Source organism: Artemia franciscana, chromosome 20 (assembly GCF_032884065.1).
Source record: "Artemia franciscana chromosome 20, ASM3288406v1, whole genome shotgun sequence".
Lineage (NCBI taxonomy): Eukaryota > Metazoa > Arthropoda > Branchiopoda > Anostraca > Artemiidae > Artemia > Artemia franciscana.
The window spans coordinates 33,936,749-33,954,291 of record NC_088882.1 but is presented as its reverse complement, the minus strand read 5'-3'; the positions used below and the strand labels follow the sequence as shown (position 1 = coordinate 33,954,291).

At 35.2% G+C, this 17,543-nt stretch overlaps 1 protein-coding gene across 5 annotated transcripts in view; it reads right to left on the bottom strand.

The window, feature by feature from the left end:
- LOC136040158 (target of rapamycin complex subunit lst8-like) overlaps positions 1-17,543 on the bottom strand; it is a 50,427-nt gene that overhangs the window by 8,014 nt on the left and 24,870 nt on the right. For all 5 annotated transcript variants that reach the window (XM_065724276.1, XM_065724278.1, XM_065724277.1 and 2 more), the window contains exons 4-7: positions 16,751-16,901; positions 11,665-11,781; positions 4,347-4,453; positions 579-724 (exon numbers count right to left, since the gene is read on the bottom strand). In XM_065724276.1, coding sequence (XP_065580348.1) covers positions 579-724; positions 4,347-4,453; positions 11,665-11,781; positions 16,751-16,901 — 521 coding nt within the window. The remainder of the gene's footprint in view (positions 1-578; positions 725-4,346; positions 4,454-11,664; positions 11,782-16,750; positions 16,902-17,543) is intronic.

Genomic DNA, 17,543 nt, shown 5'->3' with positions numbered 1-17,543 from the left:
AGGTGACTAACAAATTTTGTAAAAAGTTTTATACAATGCGTTACGTCAGTTACGTCACTGAAATATTACGATTTGATTTTTAATATGTTGTACACAATACGATATTTAATGTGACTTTATTTATGGCTATAACATGTATACTGCGATAAATATGCAGTAGATGACGTCAATAGTATTAGAGTATGACGTCAGTAAATAGTATACTAATAAAATGACGACACTAAAATATTGCCATACATCTTTTGTTGTTATTCTTTAAATACATATATTCATATGACGGCATTTATATAAACATTTGTTTCCAAAATTATAACTCTAAACAAATTTTCTTATACCCGTGACCTATCTAAATCGTTTTTTCAAAACAGAAAATACCAGGATGTCAATTTTCCAAAAAAATAATATATTGAGCCGTTGTCAAGAGAAAAACTATATATGGACAGTTGCTAATTGTATTACTATCATTGTACTGCTATTGTTAATACCATTACACCATTATAGTATTTTGTAGTACTATCATAGTATTATTAAAAATTAACTAAGAATGTATTTAGTAATCATTTAGCAAGACAACTTACCAGTAATAACATATCTGGAGTCAGCACTGAAAACAACATCCCAGACCCATCTCTGAGCTGCAGTGGTTAATTCAACTGCCAATTCAAAATTGTTCGCTACACTCCACAAGCGAGTTGTATGATCAGCAGAGGTTGTTGCAAGATACCTACGATATTAATTTCAAATATTATTGATTGCTTCAGATTTTCAAAATTTACTAAAGCCACTGAAAACAAGATCCCCAAGTCATCTCTGAACTGTACTGGTTAAATCAACAGCTAACTAAAAATTGTCAGATAAAGTCGATAGACGAGATGTATGATCTGTGGAAATTGTTGCCAGATACCTCCGATATTTATTTCAATACTTATATATCTCCTGTAACTACTAATTTTACCAAAAGCAATTTTAGTATCTCCTAAAATTACTAAAGACATATAAATTACTGCAACTGAGCCTTCAATTCCAGGGAGGAGGAGGGTTGTGTGTGTACTTAAAGAAAAGAAAGGTGCAAATTTTATTATATAGTGTCCAATATGTTCAATATAGTGTTCAATAATATGTTCAATATGTTCATTTAGTAAACAAATGAACATGGTTAACAAAAATATGTATTCCATAAATATCATTGCTAAACTTGGATGGCCTTGGGCATTCAAAATCATTAAGCACCCAAAACAAGAAAAAAAAAGCAAAAAAGGAAAATAAAAACAGGTGTAATTACATTAAAAAAATTACAAAATTACAAAATTAAAAATTTAAATAATTTTAATTAATTTAATTAATTTTTAAATAATTTAAAAATTGCATTAATTAAAGGTTTATTACATTAAAAAAAAATTACTTGTCAGTGCTGGTGTTTAACCTATTTCTTAGTGAAAAGAACGTTGGGCTTTAATTTATTTTTCTAAAGTAATTTTTACACATTCTATTGCGAAAAAAATGTTTCTCTACCTATCTGTGTGTAAAGTTCCTTATTTTAGAATTCCATTACCCTACTATCCTACATAATAATCGGTTATGGCAGTAAACTCCAAAGAAATTCTAAAATCGGAATTTCCTTTGTCTTTAGAAAGGAGTCAAGCAAATTAGCCCTGTCCAAGTCCCGCTAGCGTAGTCAGTAGCGCTAGTAGATAAACAAATAACAGAAAAATCGTCAGGTCATGTATCTTTCACCAAGGGTCGGTTGACATAATAAGCAGAGACTATCATCACGAGAAACTTACTGTGCTCCTTAAATAGTTTCGGCTGCCCGCTTTTGTATACTCTTAAGCTTATCAATTTAAGTCGACGTAAGGCCAGAATGCCACCCTCAGTGAGGTGGTTACGTATTTTGGCTATTATAAGTACAGAAGATGAACTTTAGAAGCTCGAGTGGAATTGCGAATCGGCACAATGCGACAAACAATAGTAAAAACAAAGTACATTACTGAACTAATGCCGTGGCGTGGGATTGCCATTTCAGGTTAATGTCACACGAAATAATAGGAGTTATAACAATGTCCTGAATAATGAGGCTGATATATTTAACAAATGGCGAATGGCACTCAAGAAAGGACATTTTAGGCAAGTTTACCATCAGCAAACTTATAACTAAGCCATAGACTTTATAGAACTCGATTAAACTAGAAATAGCCCTACCTAATTCTTAACCCTATGAAAAAATATCAATTAGACCTATGAAAAATATATCATCACACGATACTAGACAAGTCGTCAGCGAACTTTTAACTATGCCATGCACTTTATAGCACTCGATTAAAACCATTGAGAGAAAAATTAGCCCAACCTTCATTCCCTAGGGCACGTCACCAAAAATTGAGACAGGACAAAAAGTAGCAGTTTTGGGCCGCAAAATACGGGGGGGTGCCACAGGAGGGTAAAATACAAAATAGAAGGAATTTGCGGTCAAATGTCAGAAAGACTGTGGGGATGGCAGCTGAAACGCCAGAACCAACCGCGAGAACAATAAAAAAAAAACAAAGAAAATAAATAAAGAACTATTTTAAAATTGTTAAAAGACCTCATAGTTTTAGATTCTTGTAGAGTGATTTCTCGCTGAAGTTTGTGGAAAGCGTTGAATATGTTACTCAGTATGATATCAGCATCATAAATTTGGGTGCTTAATCAGTTCATCAAATAATCGGATCAGATAATGCGTAGTACCATAGCGTGGACGAAAAATGAAATGGCGAGGATCAATATTAGGTTCAACATTCTCTGAGAAAACTCACAAATACCATTTTCTAAAACGTTTGGCAAGCAGGCGTTTCCAAAATTGGTCTTATAGATCAAAGTTCCTTTCCTTTAGGTATACGCGTGGGCAAGGTTAGGTTTTCTTATTTTTCAAGAAAAAACTTGTTTTTTCTTGTTCCGGTGTCTTTAACTCTCCTGTTGTGGGTTTTTGACAATGATGGTTCCAATGGTGCAGTTTTCATTTGACCACTGGAATTGCACCAGCTAATCTGCTGGTGGAACTGAGAGATGCACAATAAACTGAAAATTGGTCCCAATCAATAAGAAAAAAGCAATTTCAATAGCCATACCAAAACTAGTCAATAAAAATAACCAGTCAGTCGGTAAAATCCCTTGGCTTTCCTAATCTCAAAGATTTTAGCTTATAATAGTTCTGAATACAGCAGGCCTACTTTACAGCCTAGTATGTGTCCCTAAGATGAAGGGACTAACCAAACAAGCCGGTGTTTCCGAAATTGGTCTTATAGATCAAGGTTCCTTTCCTTTAGGTATACGCGTGGGCAAGGTTAAATACTGATTCAAAACAAGCGGTTAACACACTGCTAAGCTCACTCGCATTTTCAGCGATAAATGTAGTAGAAATTTCACTTGGGTAAGATCCAAGGATCAAAAAGTTAAGTCTCACTTAGGTAAAGTTATATTTGTTGATTGCAAAATTGATATAAAATTAAAATAAGCGTGCAAATGGATCGTCTTATCTAAAAAGGAAAAAAAGGATACAGCCTTTTCTCTATCTAAATGGGTATTTCTGAGGTCATAATATTGGCTGCCCTGTTTTGTCTCTAATTGCTTGAAGACCAAGTTGAAACTGTCAGGTCTTTTCCGGGGGGGACTTAAACGTTTGTGTTTGGGGTAGGGGTAAAGCAATTTCTTTCAGGTCTTAAGACAAGTACACAATACATTTTTTTTTAAATCCTGCCGTCTGACAAGTTTTGCAGCTATTTTAGTTGATGACTTAAATGATTTTGCTATTGCAAATAACCAAAATAAGACCAAAACCTTAATAAAACAAAAACCAAAACAAAAACAAAGACCAAAATAAAAGAGATACAGAGAGACAGAAGATAAAAAGAGACAGAAAGAGATAAAAGAGACAGAGAGACAGTTTTTAGACGCTTACGCTCCGTCGGGGCTGAATTTACATTTTAACCCATATTTGCTGTGAGCCGTGAGATCTTTAACAGGTGTTTCTGAGGTCATAATATTGGCTGCCCTGTTTTGTCTCTAATTGCTTGAAGACCAAGTTGAAACTGTCAGGTCTTTTCCGGGCGGACTTAAACGTTTGTATTTGGGGAAGGGATAAAGCAATTTCTTTCAGGTCTCAAAACAAGTACACAATGCATTTTTTTTTTTTAATCCTGCTGTCTGACAAGTTTTGCAGCTATTTTAGTTAATGACTTAAATGATTTTTCTATTGCAAATAACCAAAATAAGACCAAAACCTTAATAAAATAAAAACAAAAACAAAGACCAAAATAAAAGAGAGACAGAAGATAGAAAGAGACAGAGAGACAGAGTTTTTAGACGCTTACGCTCCGTCGGGGCTGAATTTACATTTTAAGCCATATTTGCTGTGAGCCGTGAGATCTTTAACAGGTGTAAGCTGAGATGCAATACCACTAGTTGATGTCTTAACATCCTAGAAAAGAAAGTATGAAATTAATTTTAAGACACCTCAACATTGCAGTCAAACGCCTTTGAAACAAAACTTGGAAAAGGTTTGGGTGGCCCCATCTTCTCTTTCAAAAATTGAAACAGGTAAAACTGCTTACCATAATTTAATTGCACTTTCAAAAGATAAAAAGGCTGAAAATTGAATTAGCGCTCTACTAGTTAGTGATTCATGCGTTATTTGATTTTTCTTTGTCTTTTCACTTTGTATGACGGTTTTCTAAATAAAAAAAGCTAAAACCAATAGCGGGCTAGTTCTTTAGACTATCTAAAAAAAGAACTATCTAAAAAAAAAATGAGGTTTTTCTTTTAGGTAGCGACATTCAACGCAGACTGAAAAAATAATATAGCAGAATCCTTCATCAAACTTGATTCAAAATGCCGGATACGAACTATGCACTCAAAAAAACTCAAACAAAAACGCAAAAACGCAAATGGTTGCGTAAATTCTTCAAAATACTAAACTCGAAAGGAAGCTCTACCATCAAGACAAGGACGTAGATATTCATCTAAGCAGGATTTTTTTTTGTGAGAGGAGGAAGGCTATGTCCTTTGAGGAAAGAAAGAATTTATCAAAAACAAAAAAAAATGCCATGTTTTATGAATAATATAGAGAATGACGCAAAAAACTGAGCTCAATCAGAAGGGTCAAAAGACCCATTTCAGTGTTTGCCAAGGCCTGGAGAAAGCCTTTTTTTCTGTAATACAACCCATTTTTCCTGTTTGAGTAAAAAAAAACCTTACTTTATACCAATTATTCTTAATTTTTTCTCGTAAAAAACTAGGGCCTGAGATAACCGATAAGCTGTTATTCATTTCAGCTGCAGAATGTTGGCTTTGACTTAGAGCTCTTGTCCGGCAGCATCACCACCACAACAGGAACCAGACGTCAGTCCTATTAGCCACCTACATCTTCATGTGTTGATAATACAATCAGCAGAGGCACCAGTACATAAAGTTTAATGACACTGCGCCTTATACTGGCGCCATTACTTACGCCAATACTGGCGCCATAACAAGAGTAATGAATCACAAATAGCGAAAATAAATAACAGTGTTTATACGGATTAAAACGTTAGTAAACGTACAAAAAAAAAACAATTGTAATGTTTTACTTAGTTACTATACTTTCTTTACACATTAAAACTTTTTATATTTAATTTCTGAGCATTTTTGAATTAATGCATGTTTTGATTTTGGCCTTCCGCATATAAGTAATTAAAACGAAATTTGCAGATTTTTTTTGGGCTAAATGGCTTTCTCTTAGTTTTGATCGGACAATTTTGGGAAAAAAAGGGGGGGCCTAGTTCCCCTCCAATCTTTTGGCTACTTAAAAACGCAACTAGAACTTTTAATTTTTTTACGAATGTTTTTATTAGTAAAAAATATTCGTAACTTACGAATTTAATTACGTAACGAACTTCTATATTCGTATATTTTTATTACGTATTTATATATATAAATATGAGGGGGTTTGCCCCCTCGTTAATACCGCGCTCTTTACACTAAAGCTTAAATTTTGTCCCAATTCTTTAAGAATGACCCCCGAATCACAAAGGCCGTAGAATGAATAGTTGAAATTACTAAAAAAAAACTTTAGCGTGAAGAGCAAGGTATTTAGGAGGAGATGAAATTCTCATATGCGTAATAATTTCTGTTCGTTTTAAGTTTTATTGCTGCTCCTTACTTCCAGCTGAAAAAACTTTTTCGAATTTATTTTTCATTGTTTTTTGCTTTAAATAATACTAGAAAATCCTGCGCGCCCTTCATGGAAATTCTCTTCCCCCATGTGAAATTCTTCCATAGAAAAATCTCCCACGTAACTCCCTCCCCTCAACCTTCCCCAAACAAAAAAAAGTCCCCGTGAAACCGTCTGTACACTTCTCAATAACCATTACTATATGTAAACATTGGTAAAAGTTTGCAACTTGCAGCCCCTCCCCCAGGGACTGTGAGGGAGTAAGTCGTCCCCGATAACATAGTTACTGTGTTTTTCGACTACGTTGAACGAAATGGCTATCTTAAAATTTTGATCCGTTGACTTTGGGAAAAAATGAGCCTGGTAGGGGGCCTAGGTGCCCTCCATTTTTTTGTCACTTAAAAGGGGTACTAGAACTTTTAATTTCCGTTACAATGAGCCCTCTCACGGCATTCTAGGACCACTAGGTCGATACGATCACCCCTAAAAAAAATAAACAAAATAAAAAATAAACACGCATCCGTGATCGGTCTCCTGGCAAAAAATACAAAATTACTCCTTTTTGTAGATAGAGCTTGAAACTTCTACAGTAGGGTTCTCTGATACACTGATTGCGATAATGTGATTCGTTAATATTCTATGACTTTTAGGGGGTTTTTTCCCCTATTTTCTAAAATAGGGCAAATTTTCTCAGGCTCGTAACTTTTGGTGGGTAAGACTAAAGTTGATGAAACTTACATATTTAAAATCAGCATTAAAATCCAATTCTTTTGATGTAACTATTGGTATCAAAATTCCGTTTTTTAGAGTTTTGTTACTATTGTGCCGGGTTGCTCCTTACTACAGTTCGGTACCACGAAGTGTTTTATGCGGCTGGGAAGTAATACATTTTGTCGTTTTAGTTGATCAACTAACGTTGATGAAACTTATCTATTTAAAATCAGCATAAAAATCCGATTTGTTTGATGTATCTATGGTATCAAAATTCCGTTTTTCAGAGTTACGTTTACTATTGAGCCGGATCCCTCCTTACTAGAGTTCGTTACCACGAACTGTTTGATCAGATAGAAAAAATTTGTTACTTCAGCAGGTTTGCACAGATTAAGCCGACACAGCCTCTTGCAAATCGAAGACATCGTTTTATGGAAGGTAAGAGAAACGCAAGAGTAGGGCTATATTTTTTTTAGTTTTTTTTTTTCAGGCATATATATAGTTTTTCAATCCAGACGACTGATGGCAAAATACGTCTATAATTTTAAATTGACGTTTTTGTATAGCTGATTAGATATGTGTTATAAAAATATCAAATATAGAAATTATAGCGAGGAATTATATTCAAAAGTGGCTTTGGGAGGGTAGTGGTTAAAGATCTTCGTCCGATTTGTGGAGAGAATGATAAATATGTATTCCATTTATGTTGTTGGTTGTGTAAATCTCTTTCAAATCGAAGATATCATTTTTTGGTAGGTAAGAGAAACGCGGGAGTAGGGTTATATTTTTTCTCTTTAGTTTTTTCAGGCATATATACAGTTTTTCAATCGAGACGACTGATAGCAAAATATGTCTATAATTTTAAATTGACTCTTTTTTTATAGCTGATTAGATATGTGTCATTTAAAACATTGGTCCTATGGGACCATTAAATTATTCTGTGGCCCTGAGGATTGAGACAACTGCTGCCATTCTCCTGGCAGCTGCTGCCACGGAAATTATTCTGTGGCCCTGAGGATTGAGACAACTGCTGCCATTCTCCTGGCAGCTGCTGCCACAGAAATTATTCTGTGGCCCTGAGGATTGAGACAACTGCTGCCATTCTCCTAAAAAAGGGTTTAAAAAATATCAAATATAGAAATTAGAGCGAGGAATTATATTCAAAAGTGGGTTTGGGAGTAAGTGGGTTAAACGGATTCATTAATATTTTGGGAGGGTAACGGTTAAAGATCTTTGTCCGATTTGTGGAGAGAATGATAAATATTTATTCCATTTTTTGTTACTCACAGTGTAAAGCTGGATGGTTTGAGAAAGGAAATATTTGGGGTAGGAAAGAGGATAAGGGGTGGTTTGTTGGGGTTTGGGGAAATATAAATTTATTAATATAAAAGATTGTTGTAGATTCATCTTTGTGGGTATGGAGCATCGAAGAAAATTTGGCGTAGTTGTACTTCTTTATTTATTTTTCGCATGTGAGTTTTTGCTCTGTTTGCCATAGGTTTTGTATGTCCAAGTAAAAATGATATCATATTATCATATCATATATGAAAAGGTGACAAATAATCGAATCAGAGGGTAAAAATAAATTTTCCTCATTTTTATCTCTGGTTTTAATAAGCTTTGCTCCATTAGGATTAACATAAGCTTACATAAGATAAATAACTACAGTCTCTCAAGGTTAGAGTAGAATAGTATATTGTTTTGAACTATTTAGTTGTTTCGACTACCACTCCACTACCACTTGTGGTCAACAATCACTAACACACCCCCTACCACAATGACACATTATAATGAAAAGGTTTGAGCCATCTTCTGACATAAGATGATTAAGAAAGCCACGTTTCACAGTTTATTTGCATTTCAAACTGGTGATGTGTTTATGGTCTTTTGGTTTAGCGTATCTCTACCACCCCCCTTGGGCACCCCTTCTCTACCACCCCCCTTCTTTGTTTGATACAAAAAATTTGTCTCTATCTCATTACAGCTCTTAGCAACTTCATTAGGTGTCCACATAACGCTTAAAGACAAACAAGGAACAAAACATACACAACATAACAAAAAACTACAGTAGCTTGTAGGGGGAGGGGGTTTCAATTCAGGGGACCCTGAATGTAACATCCAAATTTTAAGCTGTAACTGGAATAAAATGATATATATTTGGAGTCTACGAAGAAAAAGAAAAGTTTAGCCCAAAAGGAATTTTATGGAGGATTAAGAACTATTCTGATGAGAGAGAGAGAGAGAGAGATCGGTATATTTAAAAACTATCGTAGCATAGAGCTAAATTCAGTTTTTTCACAAAAATCATACATTTAAACAAAAATCACACACTACAACTCAGCATTAAAAACTGATGTGAAAAAAGGCACAAATGAGTTTGCGTATCGATTGGTTCGTACTTTAGGGGGTACAAGTTTATTTCGTAATCGAGTTCGGCTATTGGGAGGGGCTGGTTCGGGTAGTAAAGATCGGTGGCTCTTATTGGCTAGGATGAATTTTCCAAATTGGTGAATAAGGTGTTCCAGCCGGACTTTAAGTGGAGATAAATTTAATTTAGCGAGGGCTTGATCGTAGGGTATGCCACGGTCTCGGAGTATAATCCTTGTTGCTCTTTTCTGGACGCACTCTATGTCGCGTAATAGGTACGCTGTGCGGATAGCAGATGGACCCCACACCGGGCATACGTACTCGAGCAACGGGCGAACATAACACGTGTAGGCATGGAGAAGGCTTTTAGTATCACACCCAAAACGCCTCATTTTGGTAAGTGTCTGAAGGCTTGCATTAGCCTTGTGGACGGTTGAATTAATATGGGCACTGAAACTACAGTCATTAGTGAAAGTTACTCCTAAGATTTTTATTTCGTTCACAATCGGGAAAGGGACTAGAGACATATCTATATTCCACTTCAGAGGGTTGAAACGAATTATCTTCGACTTGGCTACGTTAATGGTAAGATCATGACTTGAGCATTCGGTCTTTAGCTGATCAAATAACTGGTCTGAAAACTGCTTTGTTATGATAGTGTTTTCGACCAGGTAAGCAAGCACTATGGACAGATCATCTACAAACTTGTAACGGTCGTCGTGATGGTTAAGCAGGGAATTAATTACAACCAGGAAAATTATTCCAGCTAATTTCGTGCCTTGTGGGGCCCCGCAAGAAGTATCTGACCATGATGAATCCGAATCGTTTTCGTGGAGTGCAAAGACTTTTTGTTTTCGGCCAGTTAAGAAGTCAAGTACAAGGCCAAGGGTGCATCGTTTGGCCCCCATTTCCTGGAGATTCATGCCTGCAGTCCGGTGGCGGATTAGGTCAAAGGCCTTTCGGAAATCCACTGCGCAAATGTCGACGAAACAGCTACCTTTTTCAAGCCATTGGAGGACGCAGTCAAACATCCGTACTAGGTAGATTGTAGTACTACACTTGGGGAGTCCACCGTACTGGAATTTATCAATACGCCCATGAATTTGTTTCAGAAGAAACTTGAGTATAAAGGCCTCAGTTACTTTCGCCAAACAAGGTGTAAGTGAGATCGGGCGGAGATCGTCGCATGCACTAGTCAAAGCCATAAAAGCAAAAATGCGCCGAAATCACCATTTTTTCACAAAATTTATGCAACGTACTTTTTCCCCAGGGAAATTCATCTTAAAAAATCAATTATTTAACAAAATAATTACACACCTCCAAGACCGTATCCAGGACTTTTTTTTAGGGAGAGGGAGGTTAATGTCTCTTGAGTATAGAAACTTGAAAAAACTTGAAACCAGAAGAAACTTGAGTATAAAGGCCTCAGTTACTTTCGCCAAACAAGGTGTAAGTGAGATCGGGCGGAGATCGTCGCATGCACTAGTCAAAGCCATAAAAGCAAAAATGCGCCGAAATCACCATTTTTCACAAAATTTATGCAACGTACTTTTTCCCCAGGGAAATTCATTTAAAAAAATCAATTATTTAACAAAATAATTACACACCTCCAAGACCGTATCCAGGACTTTTTTTTAGGGAGAGGGAGGTTAATGTCTCAAGGGGGAGGGTAATAGAATATTTAAAACGCTTAAAACATTTATTGAAATGCATTTCTTTACGCCACATATGCATTTTTCATTTTGTAATACTAAACCCTCCCCCTTCCCCGTGGATACGGCTTTGCCCATCATCCTTTAGAATGCGTCAATAGCGCATTTGGACCCAATCTGGCAACACCACTTCTCTGAGTACAAAATTGGCAGGCACAGAAACCGGAACAAGACCAACTTTTTGATTCAATGGATGGATAATTGCCGAATTTTAGCTACAATGTACTTTAACTGTCTTAGCATGAAAGCAAAAAACTTCCATAGTAGAAATTTAACAAAAAAAAAGAAAAGAAAAAAAGGCAACTAAAACATTGAAATTTTTATTTTTTATTATAGGCTTCAAGCATTTAATGTTTCACAAAGTAATTACCAGTAACCACCCCTTCGCCCCATGAAGAAAAAACATACCCCTTAAGTCACATTCCTATGTGTATTTTTTTCTAGATAACGATTTGTCACATCTTATGGAGGCCAGACATGTCACCATGGTTTCTCCACGTGGAAAAGGGGGGGGGAGGGCAATGAAGACCCAAGCAGAACTTAATAAGTACAACAGAAACAGATGAGTTAATTTCAAAATCTGAAAAATCATAAAGAAAATTCGTAAAAATACCTGGATTTAGAGGGACAAGACACAAAAGCTCACTTACCTATGCCTACGTGGTTCATAATTTTAAATTGAATACATACATTTCCACTGGCACCAATTGACCATATAAAACACTGCCCTCTTTTATTAATAGCAGCAAGAAGTTTTCCAGATGGCTCCACAGCTATATGCTGGATAGAAACATCAGCTTCAGGGATCTAAAATAAACTAATTGATTAATTCAGAAACAGACTACTTTTACGTACGAGCTTGTGAGATAAAGGATTGTATCTGGCTCAGGGTTTCTTTTCCTTTTCTAAACTAATTCCAGCTTACGCTGACACTACGTATGGCAGAAACAGAGTCATATGTCATATGTGCTGCTTTTATTTCAGAACACTATCTATGAACACAAGCCTATTCATCACCCTAGGGCTCTAAATATTACTGTATCCTGTCTATAAATAAAGACCTTGATAGGTTATGCGTTGCAGAGTGTGGCTGGGGTAGGACCTTAAAAAAAAAGTAAAAAAATTAGTAAAAGTAAAAAAAATTCAAAATTATCTGATCATAGGAGAAAATTAAGGGAGCAGATATGATTTTAATACGAATCTTAGTTCATAAGCTGTTGGACGTTTGTTTAATTTAGCCCTTTAGTCGTTAAATGGGCAATTTTTCAGAGATACAGTACAGTCTTAAATAAAAATCGTCCATAAAGAAACGACAGAGGACCACGTAAAAGGGATACTGAGTTTTTAAGGATAAAGCATGGCGGATAAAGCATGCGAGTTTCTATCTATAATAATAACATATTTTTATACACTTCTGGCTGCTATTTATTTGAATAGCATTTTTGGGAAAATCATAGCATTATTCACATAAATGCATAGTTGTATCGAAATTTTGCATTGTTTCGGGACATATAAATGACGAACGACATCATCACATATCTCACGTCATATGCATGATAACGCTGTTGAAATGCTATTTATTTGAATAGCATTTTGGGGGAAATCTTAGCATCACGATTTACATAAATGCATATTTGGGTGAAAAATTTTGTATTGTTTCGGCACAAATGACGAATGATATCATCATATATCTCACGTCATATCCATAATGACGCTGTTGAATCCAACTTGTACAGAGTATAACTCTGAAAACTGTAATTGCAACCATTAAAATTTAAAGCATGGAATTTTTCCCCTTCAGGTGACAAAAGTAACGAACCAATTTTTATGGTCTTTGGGGGCAGACTCAATTGCTCAGAAATTTGAAGTTTTACTACCCTCCCCTTCAGGTGAGAAAGTAACGAACCAGTTTTTATACTCTTTGACTCAATCGCTAAGAAAGTAGACATTTTTATCACTCTTTTTAAGTTATAGCATAGATTACGTCACGACAAAGCACCGATTTCTGACATTTTGTACCCAAACAATAACGATTTTAGCCCGCATAGGGCCAATGTGTTATCCAGCCAAAGTTTCTGACATAGCTAATCTGATTGGAACTACTGAAAGACCAGTCAAACAATCTTTCAGTTTTACCCACCACAGGGGTGCGTGAGGGTGCATTTGTCCCTAAACAAACATGTAGTTCATATAAAATCAACGTAAAATATCTATAAGAATATCAACGACCGTCTGAACAATAAAACTAACGGTAATAAGGTAAACGGTTTCGAACCAGCTGTTAGGTTGGAGATCGGTAGTCTTTGTGACTCTGTATGGAGGGGTGGGGAGAAGGTAGCCGAACCTAAATTCTTTAAACAATGAATTTTCCAGCCTAAAATTTTTGAACTTTCCGTAAGAGGGGCCCCGCATAAATATTAAAACTTTAACACCTGCTCTCCCTTCATTTGTAGGAATATATTTAAACTAACCTCGCAATATGAGCACTTGTAAGATGAGATCGTAACAGAGGGAGTAAAATGAGATCGATAGTTTCTTTGTGACTCTGACAAGAGGGGTGGGGATAGGGTAGACGAACCTAAATTCTTAAAAAATGAATTTTCTGGCCCCAAATTTTTGAACTTTTCTTAAAAGCGACATCGCATAAATATTGAAATTTAACACCTGCCCTCCCTCAATTTATAGGAATACATTTAAACTGAGTGCGGAATATGAGCACTCAGGGAAGGAGGCTCCTCTACAGTTGCGGAAACAGTAGCTTTTAAAAGGAAAGACTTAGCAAGAAGCGTTCATAAACACGAAAGCATTCTAATAGAAACATAAGCTTAAGTGTAAAGAGCAAGGTTAGATGGAGGCAATAGTCTCCCTCTTATTTGAAAAAAAGTTTTAAATCATTGCATAAAGCAAATACTCCTAAATAGGCCTTTTTTCGAAGCACTTTTATACAAAAGTTGGGCTTCAATTCAAAAAGCGATGCATTGGGGAGACTTTACCCCCCCCCCCCATATCTATCATAACCCAAAAATTTGCATTAGAAAAAATAACAATTGAATGAAATAAAGTAGTTTTATAAAGGAATGTGGAGACAGACATTAAAACTTAAGACTTATTTTACTACACCGGAAAGAGGTTGCTAGCCCCATTACTCCCTAAAATACCACTAAACTTTGACCTCCCTCCCCTTCTCAAAAAATTAATGCTAAAATAAAAGCACGATTTTGTAAAAAGCTTTTTTTTATTACAGTGTCTGCAGAAGTTTAAGGCTTATTTATCTGCAGCCGCTTCAAACAATAGCATTTTGAGCCAAGAGTACGAGTAACTTGTAAGAATGGAAACTGGCCAACGTTAAAAAGGAAAAAAAATTACCAGCGACATCTAGCGTTTGGCATTTCATCAAATTTGTTAAAACTTTGTAATTGTAGCTTTTTAAGAAGATGAGATCAGATACTTATTACTACAGTAATTTCAGGTTAAAGGTTAAGAATAACGGCCTTCCAGAATGAAAAAAAAAATATACTAGAACAAAAAGAACTATATTATGTAACACTAATTTTATGGTCACAATTATGGTTTTTTGTGCGTTTCGAAAATTCACCCCCCCCCCCCCCTATACTGCTCTCATATAACTCAAGGCCATATGAAAGACTAACATAAAAGACAACGAAATTCTTATTTTATAATACTCAACATATTTACATTAGTCCGAATATTATGTTTCAATCTATGATTATTTCAAGTTTTCACTCATTTTTTTTTAATATTCAGCACAGTCAGTCAGGCTAAACTGTACATGACCGAGTCCACACAGAGTAACTGATTTTACAGCAGATCAATGGAAAGACCGTCAGTCAAATATGTTAATACGACTATATAATTTCATCACGGGGAGGGGGCATTGCCAGAGTAGCAACTATTACGCTGGAAAGGAGCATAGAATACGAAATCTCATGGTACAAGTTTTTTTTATATTCGTTCTGTATATAACCTAGGGTTATAGAAAGTGAGGGGGACGAGGATAAACTGTCAAAACACGAACAAAACCAGGAAAAGAAAATAAAATTAGCAATTTTAAAGGTTAATTTTCTTAATATTTATCAATTTCGCTAATTAATCTAATTTTGGCTTTTTATTACACAAAAATTGCCGAGAAACCGTGAACGAGAAATGGGGTTGGTGATTTTATTGAAAGGGAATCGGAAAATAAAATGCTTGAGATTACCAACTGGTTAGAACCACTTTAAAATGCTTTCATTTAAGCAGTAGTCAAGCATTAGCATAAAAACCTTTATATAAAGATGATAATTTAGATAAAGTCAAGAGAGGGCGGCAGTCCCATTGATATACAGGGTAATTAACATTCCCTCCAAGTTCCATAGTCGTTTTTTATTTTCACTTGAAAAATCTGGTTCTTTATTTAATTAGTAATTATTAATTAGTATTTTTAATTTTATCAGGATAAAAACGACTTTTTTACATTATATTCATGTTAATTAATCGAGGTATTTTAATTAAATTTTAAATTGATATTTGTATTTAGTTTATGCTTTTCATTGCAATTAATTTCGGGTGGAGGGTTGCATGCCCAACCGACCCTAGGCCTAAACTTTGATTAAAGCTAGGTGAAATCTAGATATAAACTAAGTGAAATCCTACATACCATGGTTGGTTACACCCGAGGGCTAGACCTCATACTAGATGGAAAGACAGCCTTCAGAAGCTCCTCAGCATAGCCGACATGCTGCTGTCGAAGCCCTCCTCATAGCAGCAGCTCCTTTTACATGGAGGACTCAAGTTGGGATGCTCTCTACGCGAAATATCATGCGGCAAGAGCCTTAAGTCAAGCCAGTCAAGTTTTTATTCAATTTAATGGGACTTAACTGATACCAGACACTTTCATATTAAGAACCATCTAATAGACTAGTTCTGACAAGATCAGATAAAAATATATTTGAATTCCCAAACAGTTTTGGGTTATGAAGTTGTCTAATTACCATTTCTTAACTAAAGCCAAAAAAAAAATATATGAATCGAACTTCGATGCCAGCATGAAAAGGGAAACTTTAATTTGTTTAAGATCTAAATGAGGAAGAGACAGAATTAACTATAAGAGACAGAGTCGACCTATCTGGCTTTATCAAACTTTATGCTAGATTCGAGCTTTATCCACCCTCCTCAAGAGGAACTATTTAGATTCGAAGTGAGTCTTCTAGCAGAGATTAAAGAATAAGGTAGATGATGCCATTGACCATACGGAAAGATAAAAAAATAAATAATGTTAAATAAATAATAATCTATTAAAAATAGATTGTATAAATATAAAAATGCAATAAAATATTTTATTATATAAAATATTTTGTTAAAAAAATTATTCGATATAAATAATAATAAATAAATAATCGTCTAGAAATTTGAAAAATTTAGTAAAACAAATTTCATCAAATGCAGTATTTCATCAAGTACAGTATTCCCAGATGGGGTGCATTTTTCAAAGAAAGTATTTTGAAACTAACACCACCGGAACATTTTTTATTTAAATTTTCTTTCGGCCCATCTTCGCTCTTATGGTTGTACTATCAAACGCACAATATCAAATGTATAGCTGAAGAAAGACAGTATACATGACATGTCCTATTTCTCAATGTTTTTTTTTTTTTTATCCAAGAGACAAATTCTGCGAAGCTACAGAGTCAAAATATAGCCGTCTGAAAAGCCTTATAGAACCCTATTTGGAAAAAAAAACTTATCATTAAGATTTATTTTTTTAATCAAGCCTTACCAATTGTTCATTGTGGTCAGATCTAAGATCCCACAGGTGTAGTATTCCAGATTGATCTCCAACTATGAGCTCAGTTTCATTAGGGTGCAAAAAGGCACATGTAACAGGGGCGCTTGTCTGGAATATACTTTGGCAGTGCAGACTAGCCGCCCTGTAAAATATAATATTTATATCAAATAAATAGAAATTAAATAAATAGTCATGAATCCAAACGGATGAAATTGAATCTATATAAGAAATTTATTTGCTGATATTGACAATTAATAAATCTTAGTTGGATGTTGACAGGTTCATAGCGAAAAAACAAGTTCTATTTATGTGTTAATTGTTATCAAAATTCCGTTTTGGTTACAATTGGGCTAAATCACTCCTTACTTACAATTCGTTACCACGAACTGTTCGAAATCTTAATATGGACTACATACTGTCTTTCTCCCTTAATCTCTTTGTTTAATTCTTTGAATTCCAATCTGCACAACAGGTCCAGGAAAGATAATACCAACAGGTACAGGTCCAGGTCTAGGGCAGGAGAGAGGGGGGGATCAAATGTTTTTTTTTTCAAGAGTAAAGAGGTGAGTGGAAAAAGAATCAGAAAAAGCAAAACAGAATAGAGCGAAAATGGGGTTTATTGCCATTAAACCAAATGCAAAAAAATTCTTAGACACCTGGCGCTATTACGTATATGACACCTGGCGCTGGCGCTATTACGCCAGACACCTGGCGCTATTACGTGGTGCTATTCAAAAAGTCAAAAGGAAAACGACGTTTTACTTTTTTTTTCTTTTTATGCTGT